This window comes from Pygocentrus nattereri, chromosome 18 (assembly GCF_015220715.1).
Source record: "Pygocentrus nattereri isolate fPygNat1 chromosome 18, fPygNat1.pri, whole genome shotgun sequence".
Classification (NCBI taxonomy): Eukaryota; Metazoa; Chordata; class Actinopteri; order Characiformes; family Serrasalmidae; genus Pygocentrus; species Pygocentrus nattereri.
The window spans coordinates 19,929,738-19,945,537 of NC_051228.1; the positions used below are offsets into that span (position 1 = coordinate 19,929,738).

Consider the following 15,800-nt stretch of genomic DNA (forward strand, 5'->3'; position numbering starts at 1 on the left):
ATGAGGCAAGAACTCCACAATCGCAAGATCTATAAATAACAAGCACATTTTTGTTCTGACCAACACTCAGAAACCCAGAATCAAAATAAGACACTAACAGGTCAAACTATGTGAATCGGGAAATATAACCTCGGTTTGACATCCACAGCCCCTGTTTATAAACTTTTTCTAGCTCCACTGACTTACACAGAAGGGTGTTGTGTGCGCAGATGAGAGGACATGCCACTGCTGTCACAGGACATCGTGCTAGCCCACAGCAAATGCCCTATGCCAGAGCAATTGCGCCAACCCAAGCTAGCTCATGCTAACGTGCTAGCTCTGAGCACCCTTTGCTGCTATAACAGCTTCAACTCTTCTGGAGAGGCTTTCCACAAGGAGTGTGTTTAGGAGTGTGTTTATGTGAATGTTTGACCGTTCTTCCAGAAGTGCATTTGTGAGGTCAGACACTGATGTTGGACAAGAAGGCCTGGCTCTCAGTCTCTGCTCTAATTCATGCCAAAGGTGTTCTATCGGGTTGAGGTCAGGACTAGTCAAGTTCTTCCACAACACCCATGTCTTTATGGACCTTGCTTTGTGCACTGGTGTGCAGTCATGCTGGAACAGGATGCATCCCATACTGTTCACCACAAAGTTGGGAGCATGAAATTGTCCAAAATCTTTTGGTATGGTGAAGCATTAAGAGTTCCTTTCACTGGAACCCCCCTCCACCAAACTTTACATTTGGCACAATGCAGTCAGACATGTACTGTTCTCCTGGCAACAGCCAAACCCAGGCTCGTCCAGCAGATAGCCAGATGGAGAAGCCTGATTCATCACTTCAGAGAACACGTCTCCACTGCTCTAGAGTCCAGTGGTGGTGCTTTACACCACTGCATTTGACGTTTTGTATTGCTCTTGGTGATGTAAGTCTTGATTGCAGCTGCTCGGCATTGGAAACCCATTCTATGAAGCTTTCTACGCTCTGTTCTTGAGCTAATCTGAAGGCCACATGAAGTTTGGAGGTCTGTAGAGATAGATTTTTCACGACTGGACTTATTGCACAGGTGGCATCCTATCATGGTACCACGATGGAATTCACTGAGCTCCTGAGAGCGACCCATACTTTCACAAATGTTTGTAGAACTAGTCTGCAGGCCTAGGTGCTTGGTTTCATACACCTGTGGCCATGGAAGTGATTGGAATACCGGAGTTTAATGATTTGAATGGATGAGTGAATACTTTTGGCAATATAGTGTACGTGTGCACCGTTTACCTGGGGACGAGCTGGCACCAGTATGCATTGTGGCAATATTGTGTACTTTGAGCATTGAAAAGGGATAAGGTAACATCAGAGAACTTGCAGAGGAGAATTCTCACTCTGTAATGTCTTCTGGGTTTCTCAAACTCTAGAGGGCGCTCCCAAGTGCCGAATGAATGGGTTAAGATGGAGTAAAATTATAGTTTTGAAATGCTTAAACATTTTTAATATAAAACGATACATTAATTTCCTGAACACAGAACAGCATAAAATATTTTAACACCACTGTTATTTTTTTGAGCACTTCTGAAATGGTTTAAAATGGTGCTAGTCTCCTTATTGCTTCCTATAAATAATTTGTCTAAAAATGCAGCACTGTCATGGGACAATTGTGGCTTAAGAAAGATATAAGAAAGTCCTTGGTTTGAATGCCATCTAGGCTGTCTTTACAAAACTGAAGAACAGTTTAAAGGTATTTGACGTTTGTGGTCTGAGAGCTTCAAAGTAATAATTAGAAACTTAAGATGTTAATGAAGACTGATGCTTGGACCCCTGAATTATCACAGGTTGAAATACTGTGATCAACATATTCTTTACATTAAATTACAGCAATGTGTTATAGTTAAAAAATATATATTATTATTATTATTGTTGTTGTTGTTATTATTATTGTTATTGTTATTATTATTATTATTATTATATTATTTATATTATTATTATTATTATTATTAAACGTTCTTCAGAATACGTATTTCGACACGATGTACCTTTTTCAAACGCAATACTGTAGACTTTTATTTTGGAAAAAATATTGCCAAAGGCTTTCAGAACTGTTGTTGCTGGTTTCTCGCTGTTGCTCTGAGCAGGGTGGAGGAGCTTTAGCTGCTCTAGCTAACAGCTCACTGACTGTGAAAGCACAAGAACAGCTCTCTTCTGCAGAAGAGAAACGGGAAACGGCGAGGTTCTCTTCCTTTACACACACAAAAATCTCCTTTGCATGAGTTTGAGCAGATAGATAGATGTTCCAGAGTGAATTAAACCAGTGAGTCTGTGTGCAGGTCAGTAACTTTTAGCCTGTCTCATATTTTACTGCAGGTCCAGATTTGTTCCTCTGCAGGTTTTATTTTTTTAAATAATTAATTTTTGAAAGTAGCCTCTCATTTACCATCTACAGGATGATGTTGTCTCTGCTGTACACTGTTTAAAAAGAAGGGTTCTGTTTACAACCATGAGCTCTGTATAGAACTATTTGCCTGCTTAAATGAAATGGTCATATGGCTCTTCTGTTTGATGGAAAATGTGTTCTATATGGTTCTGTGTAGAACCTTTTTGAAAGTGTTTCTGTGTAGCAGCAAAAAGGTTCTGTTATTATTATGAATGTGTGCTTGTAACAAGAGAAGTTCCCCTTTTGGTTCTGTGTAGAACCAGATGCAGCACATTCTCCGTCAGTTTAAAGAAACATTTCACCAGGCCAAGAACAATTTAAGCATGCAAGTGATTCTGTATGGAACTCTTGATGCTAAATGGAACCACTGACTTTATTAATTAATCTTTTTAAGTGTGTATCTCAGTTTGTGAATTAGTCTAGATGACCAATAGACCTGCTGCCAATAGATAGAGATAAACTTGTGTTGTAATTCCCAGGAGAGATTGTGCCCGACTGTAATTTTTCTGGATTTTAACTATTTAATTTGCTTTGCTTAGTAAATTTCTCCATTTCTTTTTAGATGCCAGCACCTCTGAAGAACTAAGTGCCCACAATGTCTCTGAGAAACCTGTCAGTCAAAGCTCTTCTGTTCCTTGGAATTTGCCAGGTGGGGCGTAGGGGTCTTGCTTCAGCCCCCAAACTTAAAGAGCAGCCTAAGAAAATCGGTAAAGCTTGGTTAAATCTCTTTTCTTGTCTGATCTAATCATATGAATGAGTGGGTCCCAATCCTGTTACTACAGGAATTCTGGTATCCCTCTACTGCAAATCATCCGCCTGTTTGACCCTCATAATTTTGGTTAGTTATCTGACTTTAGCTGTGGAAATTCTGAGTTGACCGTTACAGAGGAACTTCATGACCAAGTTTGGGAAACAATGAAATAAATGAGTGGTGTAAAGTGTCAGTAGCAGTTTTAAGGAACTGACCCCTTTCACTCAGCTCATCTCTAAAAATAAAAAAGGAAAGCATGGATGTGAAATTCTGAAACCTGGATATCGTCACAGTCAAAGTAAAACCTTATTTCTCGGAACTGAAACTTTATATATTAGCATTTAAAAATTTGAAGTCATTTTTTCAATAAAATATAAAAAACTTTGTGTAAAATGATCCTAAAATACTGTTACACCTCTAAAACCTCCAAATAGTAGAGGCTGTATAAATTAAGAAATAGTGGATTTCCCAAAATAATAAACAGAGCAGTAGCGTAATGACAGAGAAAGCTGTAGAACATTTAAAAATAAAGTTTTAATAAAATTAAGATTTACATTAATTTAATGCCAATAAAATGAACATCCAGAATACCTCATATTTGAAATGTGCTGATCAAACCTCAAGGCAGAAAACGTCTCAAAGAACTACTGTAAATACACAGTAAAAAGAAACATCTTAAAATACCTTCTAGTGTCTAGCCTGTGATATTTATGTCTGTACTGTATACAAACCGGATTCCAAAAAAGTTGGGACACTAAACAAATTGTGAATAAAAACTGAATGCAATGATGTGGAGATGGCAAATGTCAATATTTTATCCAGAATAGAACATAGATGAAAGATCAAAAGTTTAATCTGAGTAAATGTAACATTTTAAAGGAAAAATATGTTGAATCAAAATTTCACAGTGTCAGCAAATCCCAAAAAAGTTGGGACAAGTAGCAATAAGTGGCTGGAAAAAGGAAATTGAGCATATAACAAACAGCTGGAAGACCAATTAACACTAATTAGCTCAATTGACAAAATGATTGGGTATAAAAAGAGCTTCTCAGAGTGTCAGTGTCTCTCAGAAGCCAAGATGGTAAGAGGATCACCAATTCCACCATTGTTGCGCAGAAAGATAGTGCAGCAATACCAGAATGGTGTTACCCAGTGTAAAATAGCAAAGACTTTTAAGTTATCATCATCAACCGTGCATAACATCATCAAAAGATTCAGAGAATCTGGAACAATCGCTGTGCGTAAGGGTCAAGGCCGTAAAACTCCACTGGATGCTCGTGATCTCCGGGCCCTTAAACGTCACTGCACCTCAAACAGGAATGCCACTGTCAAGGAAATAACAGAATGGGCTCAGGAATACTTCCAGAAAGCATTGTCAGTGAACACAATCCACCGTGCCATCCGCCATTGCCAGCTGAAACTCTACAGTGCAAAGAGGAAGCCATTTCTAAGCAAGCTCCACAAGCTCAGACGTTTGCACTGGGCCAGGGGTCATTTAAAATGGAGTGTGGCAAAACGGAAGACTGTTCTGTGGTCAGATGAGTCACGATTTGAAGTTCTTTATGGAACACTGGGACGCCATGTCATCCGGACCAGAGAGGACAAGGATAACCCAAGTTGTTATCAACTCTCCGTTCAGAATCCTGCATCACCGATGGTATGGGGTTGCATGAGTGCTTGTGGCATGGGCAGCTTGCATGTCTGGAAAGGCACCATTAAGGCAGAGAACTATGTTTAGGTTCTAGAACATCATATGCTCCCATCTAGACGTCAACTCTTTCAGGAAAGACCCTGCATTTTTCAACAAGATAATGCCAGACCACATTCTGCAGCAATCACAACATCATGGCTATGTAGGAGAAGGATCCAGGTACTGAAATGGCCAGCCTGCAGTCCAGATCTTTCACCTATAGAGAACATTTGGCGCATCATAAAGAGGAAGGTGCGACAAAGAAGGCCCAAGACGATTGAACAGTTAGAGGCCTGTATTAGACTTGAATGGGAGAGCATTCCTATTTCTAAACGTCAGAAACTGGTCTCCTCTGTCCCCAGACGTTTGTTGAGTGTTGTAAGAAGAAGGGGGGGATGCCACACAGTGGTGAAAATGGCCTTGTCCCAACTTTGTTGGGATTTGTTGATGCCATGAAATTTTGAAACAACATATTTTTCCCTTAAATTGATACATTCTCTCAGTTTAAACTTTTGATCTGTGATTTGTGTTTTATTCTGAATAAAATATTGACATTTGCCATCGCCACATCATTGCATTCAGTTTTTATTCACAATTTGTTTAGTGTCCCAACTTTTTTGGAATCCGGTTTGTATATTAATATTGAATAAGCAACAATATGAAATGAAAAATTGATGAAAAATGATTCCAAACTTTTGAAAGTTAGTGTAAGATGTGGAAAAACATGGTAACAAAATTTTTGTTCTGGACCATGTCAGCTGGTGGTTTCAGTACGGCATATAAAATTAAAACTTGAAGTAATGAGGTTTTGGTATGACAGGAATAATGAATGTGACTTTGCTTTGACTCTTTTAGCCGTCATTGGAGGAGGAATCGGAGGAACAGCAGCAGCATATTTCCTCAGGCAGGAGTTCGGACCATCAGTCAAGATTGATGTGTTTGAAGCAGGACCTGTCGGCGGACGTCTTGCTACAGAGAACATCAGAGGACACGATTATGAAATCGGAGGGTCAATTATACACCCACTTAATTTGCATATGAAGCACTTTGTGGACAGACTAGGTGAGTTGTTTTTTTTTTTTTTTTTTTTTTTTACAAACACATGATCCATAGCCATATCATTATGTCTAAATGTCTGGGTCAGAGCATTTCAGTCAAGGATTGTGGGGTGTTCCCAGTCAGCAGAGGTAAATGGGACTAGATGCTGAGAGCCCAAAGGTTATACCGTTTGGTAACAACTGACAGAAGGGCATCATGAAATTTTTACACAAAGTAAAAAGCAGCTTTTATTTTCAAATAGCATTAAAAAATCCAAACCAAAGAACCAAACCAAAAACAGAGATTTTGATGTGACTGTGTTGATACAGTAAATATACAGATTCTTTCTCGCTCTGTCAGGTTTGTCCACCCGTGCTGAAGTCCCCTCTAAGGTGGCCATATTTGACGGAAAGGAGCTGACCTTTGAGGAAAGCGACTGGTTCATTGTGAACTTCCTGCGGATGCTGTGGCGCTACGGCTTGAACTCCATTCGCATGCACATGTGGGTGGAGGGCATTCTGGATAAGTTCATGAGGTGAGTTCTACTGCAGTTCAGTTCTGGTCATCAGTTACATGATAAGGACAAATGCACCTGCACCAAACATAGAATATGTTCAATAGCAGTGATTCACAACATTACACCTTTATCATTAAGTCAGAATTCAAAGAGAGTTCAGTTTTAAAATTTATTTCACAAATACATTATGTAGGCTCCATACATTCATGCTAAAACCTCACCACACAACAAACAATGACAGTGTGAGATGCCCACCCTTACCCCCTCAGTTTTTTCCTCTGACAGGATTTATCAGTACCAGCAGTTTGGTTACTCCTTCTCCAGTGTAGAGCGGCTCTTGCATGCCATGGGTGGAGACAGCTTCCTGATGCTGCTCAATCAGACGCTGGAGGAGGCCATGCTGGCCAATGGCTTCTCTCAGGTCTTCATCAATGACATTGTGACTCCAATCTCGCGCGTTAACTACGGCCAGAGTGTTCGCCTCAGTGCTTTCGTGGGTATGTTTCATGGCACAGTGTCTTGTCAGGTCATATAGATCATCCTCTTAAACCGCTTAATCCAGATGGGGTCTCGGTAGCAGGTGGTAGAGCAGACAGGTAAACCTTCACCAAAAGGTGGTCATGGGGCGTCCTGATTAGATGCCCGAACCACCTCGACTGGCTCCTCTCAATGTAGGGAAGTAGGATCTCTACTTTGAGCTCCTCCCAGATGATCGAGAACCTCTCCCTGCAAATTTAATTCACATTGAGGCCACCCCCTGTTGCCTCAACCCCCAGGCCCAAGTCAGGTCTGTTTCTGTAGAACTACGAAGTGCTTCTATATGGTAGGTGGAGCTGATAAAATGGACAGTTCTCTCAAGTTGAAAGTAAACATGCCATTGTTCTGTCTGAAGAAATGGTCATAACACTGTGTTAAAAAAGCATATAAAACACAAATGTAATACAATTTTAAAATATTGCTGAATGATGTGAGTATGATTATACTCTTACAATTCTGCCAAATGTCTGCAGATTTGTAAATTCTATTGTTAGTTAGAAAGGTTACTTTCTAGTAAGTACTTTAGCTTACAGCCAGCATTACCAAATTGCCTAAAAGATATCTAAGTATGAGTGTAAATATCTAATGGCTTGTAATTATTAAGGACAATAGCGCCATCTTCACGATGAAACTGTAAGCAGTAAGATGCTGCATGCAATTCTTTAATGGACATGCATTTCCTGGACATGCATTAAGCCTAAGCTTGGACTAAATTATAACAATAATGGTAATTATCATTTGGAAAACCTTTTCAGTCTAGGCTTGAGCTAAATCAAGATCTGGGAAACCAGCTTTAAGACAGTTGAGAATAAACAAAAGATACTGTAGTCAAATATGTTGTTTATAGACCTATGAACATGCATATTGTATGTATAAATGTTCATAATAATTATAAAAATGTACATTACAATAAAACAGTACTGATGTCTTTCCCCTCTGTAGGTACCGTGTCCCTGGCAGGTGCAAACTCTGGCCTGTGGGCAGTGGATGGAGGAAATAAGCGTGTTTGCTCTGGGCTTCTCTACAACAGCAAAGCTGAACTTATCCAGGCTCGAGTCGTGTCTGTTTCTGTGAAGATGAGGCCATCCAGAAGCGGTAAGGCATTTGTTTATTGGCCATCCTAAACGTCAGACCTAGTTCAAGCCATGGCTGTTCAACATTTGTTAGAGCTGAGAGCCTAGAGTTCCCCTGCACCTGAAAGTTTGATTAGCTGGGCACTAGCCTAGGCAACACTTTACAGGAACCCTGCTACATTAAACTGACATAACATTAACAAATCTTTGCAGACGTCACATGCAGCTTATGTCATGACAGCTTATGTCACATGCCAGTGTTTTTTGTGTACAAGAAAACAGTGCAAAGGAACTCTGGGAGATGTAGCAATAATATCTTCTGGAAAAAAACAGTTCAATATCTCTAGAACTATACTGCAGAATGTCATGATTTATTTGTTGTTTATTTAGAGGGCAGACTATAGTTTGGTCTTTGACTGCATGACTGGTCCATTTTTTTATTTATTTTTTCCTCAAAAATAAGAAAAAACAGGCTGGTGTTGTTTGTTGCCATAACTAGGCCACTGACTCTGAAATGCAAGAAATCAGTCTAATCTACCTAAATAAAACCACGCTGTACTTTTATAACCTCTCACTCTCCCCACCAATCAGGTACCGTAGCAAACTTTTATGAGCTGAACTACGTTGGTGACTCTGGTCCCGCCCACTCCCTTTATGACATTGTGATCGTGGCTACACCTCTTCATCAGGGCCTCTCTGACATCAGCTTCTCTGGCTTCTCTCCTCCAATCCCATCTCACTTTCCCGGCCGCTATCACCAAACGGTGGCCACGCTGGTTCTGGGCCGGCTCAACATGTCGTATCTGGGAAGCAATCATAAACCAGCCGACTTTGTCGTTTCTGAAATTCTGACCACGGATAATGAGGCGCTGGCTATCAACAGCCTGGGTTCGCTGCACCCTGTCCATATTCCCCAGGGTTACCGCCAGCCACCAGCCAGTGAGAGCAAAGTGTGGAAGGTATTTTCCCAGGAGCCGCTGTCTGAGGAGCAGCTAGGGGAGATTTTTGTGTCGAGGGAGGGGGTGTGGGAGAAACGCTGGCTGGCTTACCCCTCATACAGCCCCCCACAGCGGCGCATGCCACCATTTACACTCCATGACCGCTTATTTTACCTCAACACCATTGAATGGGCTGCCAGCTGCATGGAAATGAGCGCCATCTCTGCCCGCAACATGGCTTTGCTCGCCCACCACCGCTGGCACGACCAGACAGACAAAATCGACCAGGAGGACCTGCACACTCGCCTCCGTGGAGAACTGTAGAGGAGGGGGAGGGCAGGGAGCAGTCTAGTCCTGGAGTCACTCAGTACTGCTGAGTTCTGCCGTTATCTTTATTTAAATCACCTAATTCAACTCAATAGATCATTAACAAACCCTTCATGAGAGGCCTAGAGGAAAAGTCCACTTTATTAGAATCTCACATGTTTTACCCCACATTTCTGCTGAACATCACTGCATACTCTAAATTCAGAGGATGTTAAGAAGCTAAAATCTGAATTTTGCAACATGCAAGCTAATACTGCTGCACACTGAATTGACATCACAAAGCAGCGAGTGCACAAGAATACCTCACACAAACCAGCAAGCTTTATCCAGTGTGGGAGTTAAGGTGCTGCGGGAGTAGTAGAGCATGGTAGGAGTAGCTGGAGTTGGTGTGTAACAGTGTTACAGTGTTGTTTAAAAGTAGACCTACTTTCATGGGGCATCAATAGTGGTAACTTGCTGTTAGCATGGATGTAGCAATGTTCATATTTCGACTCCTTAACCACCTCATAATTCAGAGGATCCAGTGATGTTCAGAAGAAAATGGCTGTAAGATTTGAATCCTTTCTTGTTTGCCACAGGGCACCAACTTTTCAGATTCTGTTTAATTTTTGCCATAGAGAAGTCCAGCTTAGACCTGAGGTTGCTGATATGGGCATGGACGCCAGCTATAGAATGACACATGCCTTCAGTGGTCTATTGCACATTAAACTTTCCACAATTTGTGGTTGCATTCTGATTGGCTGTCTTCACGTCGTTGTGCACGCACATTTCCATGCAGCAGGTTTTATCAGTCTGGAGCCTTTTGGAGCGAGACCATTCAAGTTGTTTGAATTTTCTTTAAAGCATTTAGTAGCTTGTAAATGTGATGTCTTTACATTCACCGGCGCATTTGTTTTCCATGATTTCGTATTGGTTGTACTGCCCCTGCATGTCATGCTCCATAGGGGGTTTGTGATTAGAGCTGTCAAAGTTAACAGGATTTTTACAAATAAGTTTCCATCTGCTACCATGGTGTGAATTTGTTTATTACTGAGGGGCATCAGGTATGAAGTATCATTTACAAGTAAAACACAACACTGATGTCATAGTAGCAATAACATTAGTAATGTAAGCACTAGCAGACTAGGCTGGACAGTGCTCGCAGGAAAACTATAGACAAATCAACAACCCCCATACTAGCAATGCAAAGCTATAGTTTCCCTCAAAACAAGATGTAACTCAGCAGTAAGAGGTACAAGAGAGGAGGTGGAACATGCAGCCACTGATGCTCTTATTCGATGCTGTGGAAACTGGAAATTTAGCTTACCCTATTTTCTTGTTCACCCTGCATTCATGTGTATGTTAATTTTGAATTATGGAAAGTTATGAACACATTTTGATAACTCATTTTGTCCACATATATAGCTGTAATGAAATTTACTACCTTTTCAATAGGAAAAACTTTCCTTAGGCTCAAATTAGAACAAATATGTTTATTGGATACGATACACTAATATGATTAATCATGATTAATGATTATTAAATTGTTTGACGTCCCTAGTTATTACATGTCACACCTGTATTGCAGACTTGCAAGGTGGATGCAGCTCACAAAGTGGACAGTAAAGTATGAGGTGTACTTGTGTCAAATTTCAAACATCGCTTGATTTGAGCTTCCTTTTTGGAGAACATACAGACCACAGAGGAGTTCTGTGAATGAAGGCCAAAAGCCCCTAATTTGCATAATTGATATGCATGTTAAAGTAACGCTTTGGCAAAATATCAAGTTTATGTTTGTCCTTTTACCCCAGATGTCGTCCGTCAGCTGAGACATGTTTAGTGTCCTAATTTTGCTTCTTTAATTTAGTACTGGAGCTACAATTTTAATGTTGCTAGCAAACACTAGACGTCAGTAGTCACCCAAATCTCTTCTGTGAAAGCATTCTTAAACCTCAGCCGACTCGAACCGCATCCAGGTCTTCATTAAGGTCCCAGACTTCTCAGTGTGGTTTAGGGGACAGTGTTTTGGGTGACTATTGACGTTGTGTGACCTCCAGTGAACAAGTAAAGAAACAATATTTGGACATCAGGACTGATCTAAGTAAAAAAATGTTATCAATTTCATTTCACGCCAAACAAGTCAAGTTAACTTTCATTCAGAATTAGCAACTCTAGCAATGTGTTCAACCTTTTCTAAAGTGCTCCTATAGGAAGCAGCCGTATAGGCTTACCTTACTCAGACTCTTCAAAGTAGTTTTGTCTCCAGCAGCACTAAAGATCTTTTCCCCTTTTTTCTGCTACTCTGTAATACATTAACTCAAGGCTAATACATTAACTCACGGCACCTGTTCTATACATTTTGCCATACAAAGTTGTTTTAAAATTTCAAACGCCAGAATTTTTATAACCAGCCCTGAAAGCGTAAAACAGACCTGCTGCACTTTGCTTCCTTTGCTTTACCGTTTAAAAGTTTTCTTAGAGTGATTTATGTAAACCGAATTGATTTAAAATGTAAATTTGAATTGATGTAAAATGAATTTGAAATATGCACATGAACTCAGTTGTATGGAGACGTTTAAGTCAAATTCCATACTTTGTTGATTTTCTAAGTGAAAATAGGTGTTTTCTCTGTGGAGGATGTGTTAACTTAAGTATATTATGTCTGCAAATTTTTGTGTGCAATTGGTTTATTTATAATAAAAATATAGCATGAAATGTAGCCTGTGTGAAAGTTAAGGTACATTTAATATTTAGTTTTTCCCAATTAGGTAAATTTGGAAAATTAACAGTAATTGTGTATTAAAATGTGCAGATGTGTGTCCTGTGTCAAGGATGTGAATGTATTTTCACTCAGAAAATCAACAAAAACATGGATTTTGACCCAGACTTTTGCACACAACAGTATATCTGCTGTGCAATTCAGAGCAACTTGTGAAATCATATGTGATTATGAACAAGCTTTTGGAACATAAGAAAAATTCTCCACTGTGTGTGATGAGTGTTGTGCCTTCAGTGAAATGCAGTGGTTATTTAAAATGTGCAGAAGCATCCAGAAAGACCAAATGTTGATCAGACATGGGAGGAGAGCTGCATTAGGACTAACTAGCCACTTTAAAAGAACAAAAAACTCCTTTGTTGGGGTTTAGTATTATGGTGATTAATGGCATTGAATAATTAACTGTCTCACTCAATCCTAATACATTTAAATTAAACTCTGAATTTCTCCATTTAAGGATTTAATGTAAACAAATTTGCTAAGTTTGATTACAGGTCATATTTTGGGGTTCCAGCAAGTGCCGTTGTAAAACTGAACTGTCTGTTAATGCATGGCTGCTGACAGGGTGGAGTTAAATGACGGAGAACTTTTCATTTTTTGATCAAATAACACTGTTGAACACTGTAAAAAGTCAGGGTTGAACTGCACAAATGATTTTTATTGAGTTCTCTGTTTGTAATAAACACTGAAAAAAAGGAGTTTGTACTTTTTTTTTTTTCCCACTGTACCAGCCAATAGACCTGTTTAAGACCTATTCTTTATACTTTTTGTGGGTTGTAACAAATGTGATTTGTATTCATTTTGCCAGTGATCAAAGTTTGTAATGATTATTTCATAGAATTGAAAAATATTGTCTTCCAAAAAGTGATTTGTTTACATTCAGTAATAAAATTTAAAAGTTTGTTGATTGTTTAAAAGATGCTTGTGTTTTTTTTAGGCTTTTAAGGACTATTGTGTTGGGTTAAAGGGGAATTCCACCTTTTTCCATATTTTCTGCATAATTAACCAGTTAAAATGTAAACTGAGTCATTCAGAGTAGTTTGGTTTCCAGAAAGTTATTACATGAAATGGTCATGAATGCACTTCCTGATGTCTGAGACATGCTTTATGGTAGTTTTAAGAAGCTTTTAGGCCTGTATCCATTCATGGTGGAAGGATACATGCAGGATGTTGTGAGGCAAAATAAAAAATCTTTAAAGCTATATTTGTGTTTTAGCCATGGGGAACAATTTTTCAAGAGTTCCACATAATTCCATGATTAAGATGCAAACAGTCATTTGGAGTGGTTTAATGTAAATTCAAGTCAGAATTGTTCACAGTGGTGGTGAAGGGGACCAGGCATCTGATGGCCGCTATTTTGCCATTATTATCATTATATATAAAAGCTCGGAAGACCATAAAATGGCCAGTGAGTGTAAGCACAAGGTAGATGTTTCTAATAAAGTGGCCAGTGAGTGGAGGTACAAGGAGGGTTTTTCTAATGAAGAGGCCAGTTGTACAAGCCCAGAGTGTTTCCATTATTGTGACCACTGAGTGCATTACAAGGTGGGGGTTTCTCATAAAGTGGCCAGTGAGTGAAAGAACAAGGTAGATGTTTCTAATTAAGTGGCCAGTGAGTGGAAGTACAGAATGGGTGTCTGCAATAAAGTGGCCAGTAAACGAGTCCCTAGTGTCATCTACATGTTATGTCCATTTATATTGGGACTATTGATTTATGGTCTGTAGAAAATGAAATTGAAATATAACACAGTATCTCATGATCTGTCTTAAATCATGCAGATCCAGTCTGCAGAACAAAGACAAATCAGAGCAATGGCCTTTGGGCACCAGCAGTGACATCATGTCTTTGAGTATCACTGACTGCATGGGCTGCAGACACTGCCATTTCCCTTCCTGCCTTACAGCCCAGTGTCAGTGATGATCACGTAGGCCTGTAGTAGAGGAAAGGGTGGGAATAGGGGGTCTTCTATTCATTCATGTAATATTCAGTGAAGGATATGCTCAGAAAAATCTAAATTATCAGGCTAATTTTTAAACGTGAATTCATTTTCATCTTTAGTTTTACTGACAAATGGAGCTGCTTTTAAAAGATAAAAGTGCTTAGATTGCAAAGCTTGGTATATTGTTTTTATTGTCTATATTCTATGACTGTAACAGCGTTAAAGTCACTACACCCCAATCAACGATTACAGGAAAAAAAAGCCTTTTGTCTTTTAAATGATAGGATTATAATGAATTATACTTAATATGAGCAACAACATGAACTAGCAATGTAGAAATGTTTCATTTCAGGTTGACTTTAGGTCTTTACTAAGTGCTTCATTTGTTTCATCATAGCAATTTCAGCAGCACCAATGATTCGCACTCTCATACCTGCACTCCATGTTTTTTAAGATGGCTCTTCAGGGTTCTTTAGTGAAGAAAATGGCTGTATATAGAACCCTTAACATTCAATGTAACCTTTGCATGATTAAAGGGTTCTTTGCATCATGAAATGGTTCTTCTTGCTTTGCTAAAGAACCCTTGAAGAACCACCTTTTTAAGAGTGTAATAAAAACGAATTCATGTGTAAATGACAATTTATTTCTAAGCAATTATTAGACACACGGAATCATGGAAACATAGAATGTTCATTTTCATTGAGGGGCCATGCCTTACAGTGATCTTATCACTGGTAAAGGGAAGCTCCATTGTTTTTTTTTTTTAATTTCTAAATAATTGAGTCATTGAGATGTAAACAAAGTCATTCGGAGTGATTTGATGGCAAATGCTTGAAACTGGCTGATTTAGATTTCTTTACAGTGGTGGTGACAGGAACCAGGCATCACCATGACTACAATACAAATATAGCCATTTTATTTACTACCCAAAACCACCAGTGAACCTATGTGTCTTCTGAGTTTTTATATGTAATATTGATGATAAAATGGTGATAAATCTAGTGATACATTTCTTTGGGGACTGTTTTGCATCACAATATCCCTCCACTATGAATGGATTTGAAGAACTGTTTGAGGCCAGACTCTTCTCAAAACTATTGCAAAACAATGTCTCAGGCCTTAGGCTGTGTATTCATAACCATTTCATGTACTTTCTGGGAGCTTTTAGAGATGGATGTCTGGTTCCTTTCACCACCACTGTGAACAGTTCTAACTAGAACAGAGCATTTCACAGTACTCTGACTGACTCTGTTTACATCTGAACCATTTAATCATGCAGACATTTAGAAAAATTGAAATTCCTGTTTATGGGGTGTTTTTAGGCACAATGTGGAGCAGAGTTTTAATAAAAAAGATACAGAATTCAATCAATGTGTGTTATCATTGAGTAGCTATCATTTTTTAATCATGGGACAGATTTAATTTTTGTAATCAGTATCTCATGATATATGTATTGTACTATGGAATAGCGAAGTGATGAAGTGGTGTTGAGTTGCTCCACTAAAATATCTACTTTTTATTCATTTTACTGCATTTGTAATAATTGTTATATTTCTCTGTAATGCCAAAGAGGTAGATGTGGCTCTGGTTTCTACGTTTTATTATTGTTTACATATCAGTGTCGGCCCACAATCCCCCTATTATTGCACCCCTAAAAATTGTGTTTATTTACTATGTTTCCTCTCCAAACACAGCTCCAATATTAGTCACTGGCACGCGCGATGATGGGACATCTGACCTGGATGATCACAATGGTGGTCATTCAGCACCGAGATAATGGCCGTCTGTCCAGCGGCCGAGATGTACCACCCAGCTTCTGGCAGGTAGGAATG

General features: G+C 39.3%; 1 protein-coding gene across 2 annotated transcripts; it reads left to right on the forward strand.

Moving 5' to 3' along the window:
• The first annotated feature begins 2,059 nt into the window (after positions 1–2,059).
• LOC108435398 (prenylcysteine oxidase) lies at positions 2,060–12,945 on the forward strand. 2 transcript variants are annotated; one of them, XM_017711218.2, is made up of 7 exons: positions 2,060–2,198; positions 2,965–3,109; positions 5,699–5,905; positions 6,242–6,416; positions 6,684–6,895; positions 7,878–8,030; positions 8,600–12,945. In XM_017711218.2, exons 2-7 carry the CDS (start codon positions 2,998–3,000, stop codon positions 9,268–9,270), a joined length of 1,530 nt encoding a protein of 509 aa, XP_017566707.1. In that variant the 5' UTR covers positions 2,060–2,198; positions 2,965–2,997; the 3' UTR covers positions 9,271–12,945. The 2 variants fall into 2 exon arrangements, with proteins under 2 accessions (XP_017566707.1, XP_017566706.1); XM_017711217.2 differs by having other exon boundaries at positions 2,081–2,295.
• The last annotated feature ends 2,855 nt before the right edge of the window (positions 12,946–15,800 follow it).

What these genes read in the sequence shown, in the direction of transcription:
- LOC108435398 (XM_017711218.2), top strand. Translation starts at nt 2,998, where the DNA reads ATGTCTCTGAGAAACCTGTCAGTCAAAGCTCTTCTGTTCCTTGGAATT. An exon ending in GCACTTTGTGGACAGACTAG is followed by an intron (nt 5,906 to 6,241) that starts GTGAGTTGTTTT and finishes TCGCTCTGTCAG; the next exon opens with GTTTGTCCACCCGTGCTGAA. An exon ending in ATTCTGGATAAGTTCATGAG is followed by an intron (nt 6,417 to 6,683) that starts GTGAGTTCTACT and finishes TTCCTCTGACAG; the next exon opens with GATTTATCAGTACCAGCAGT.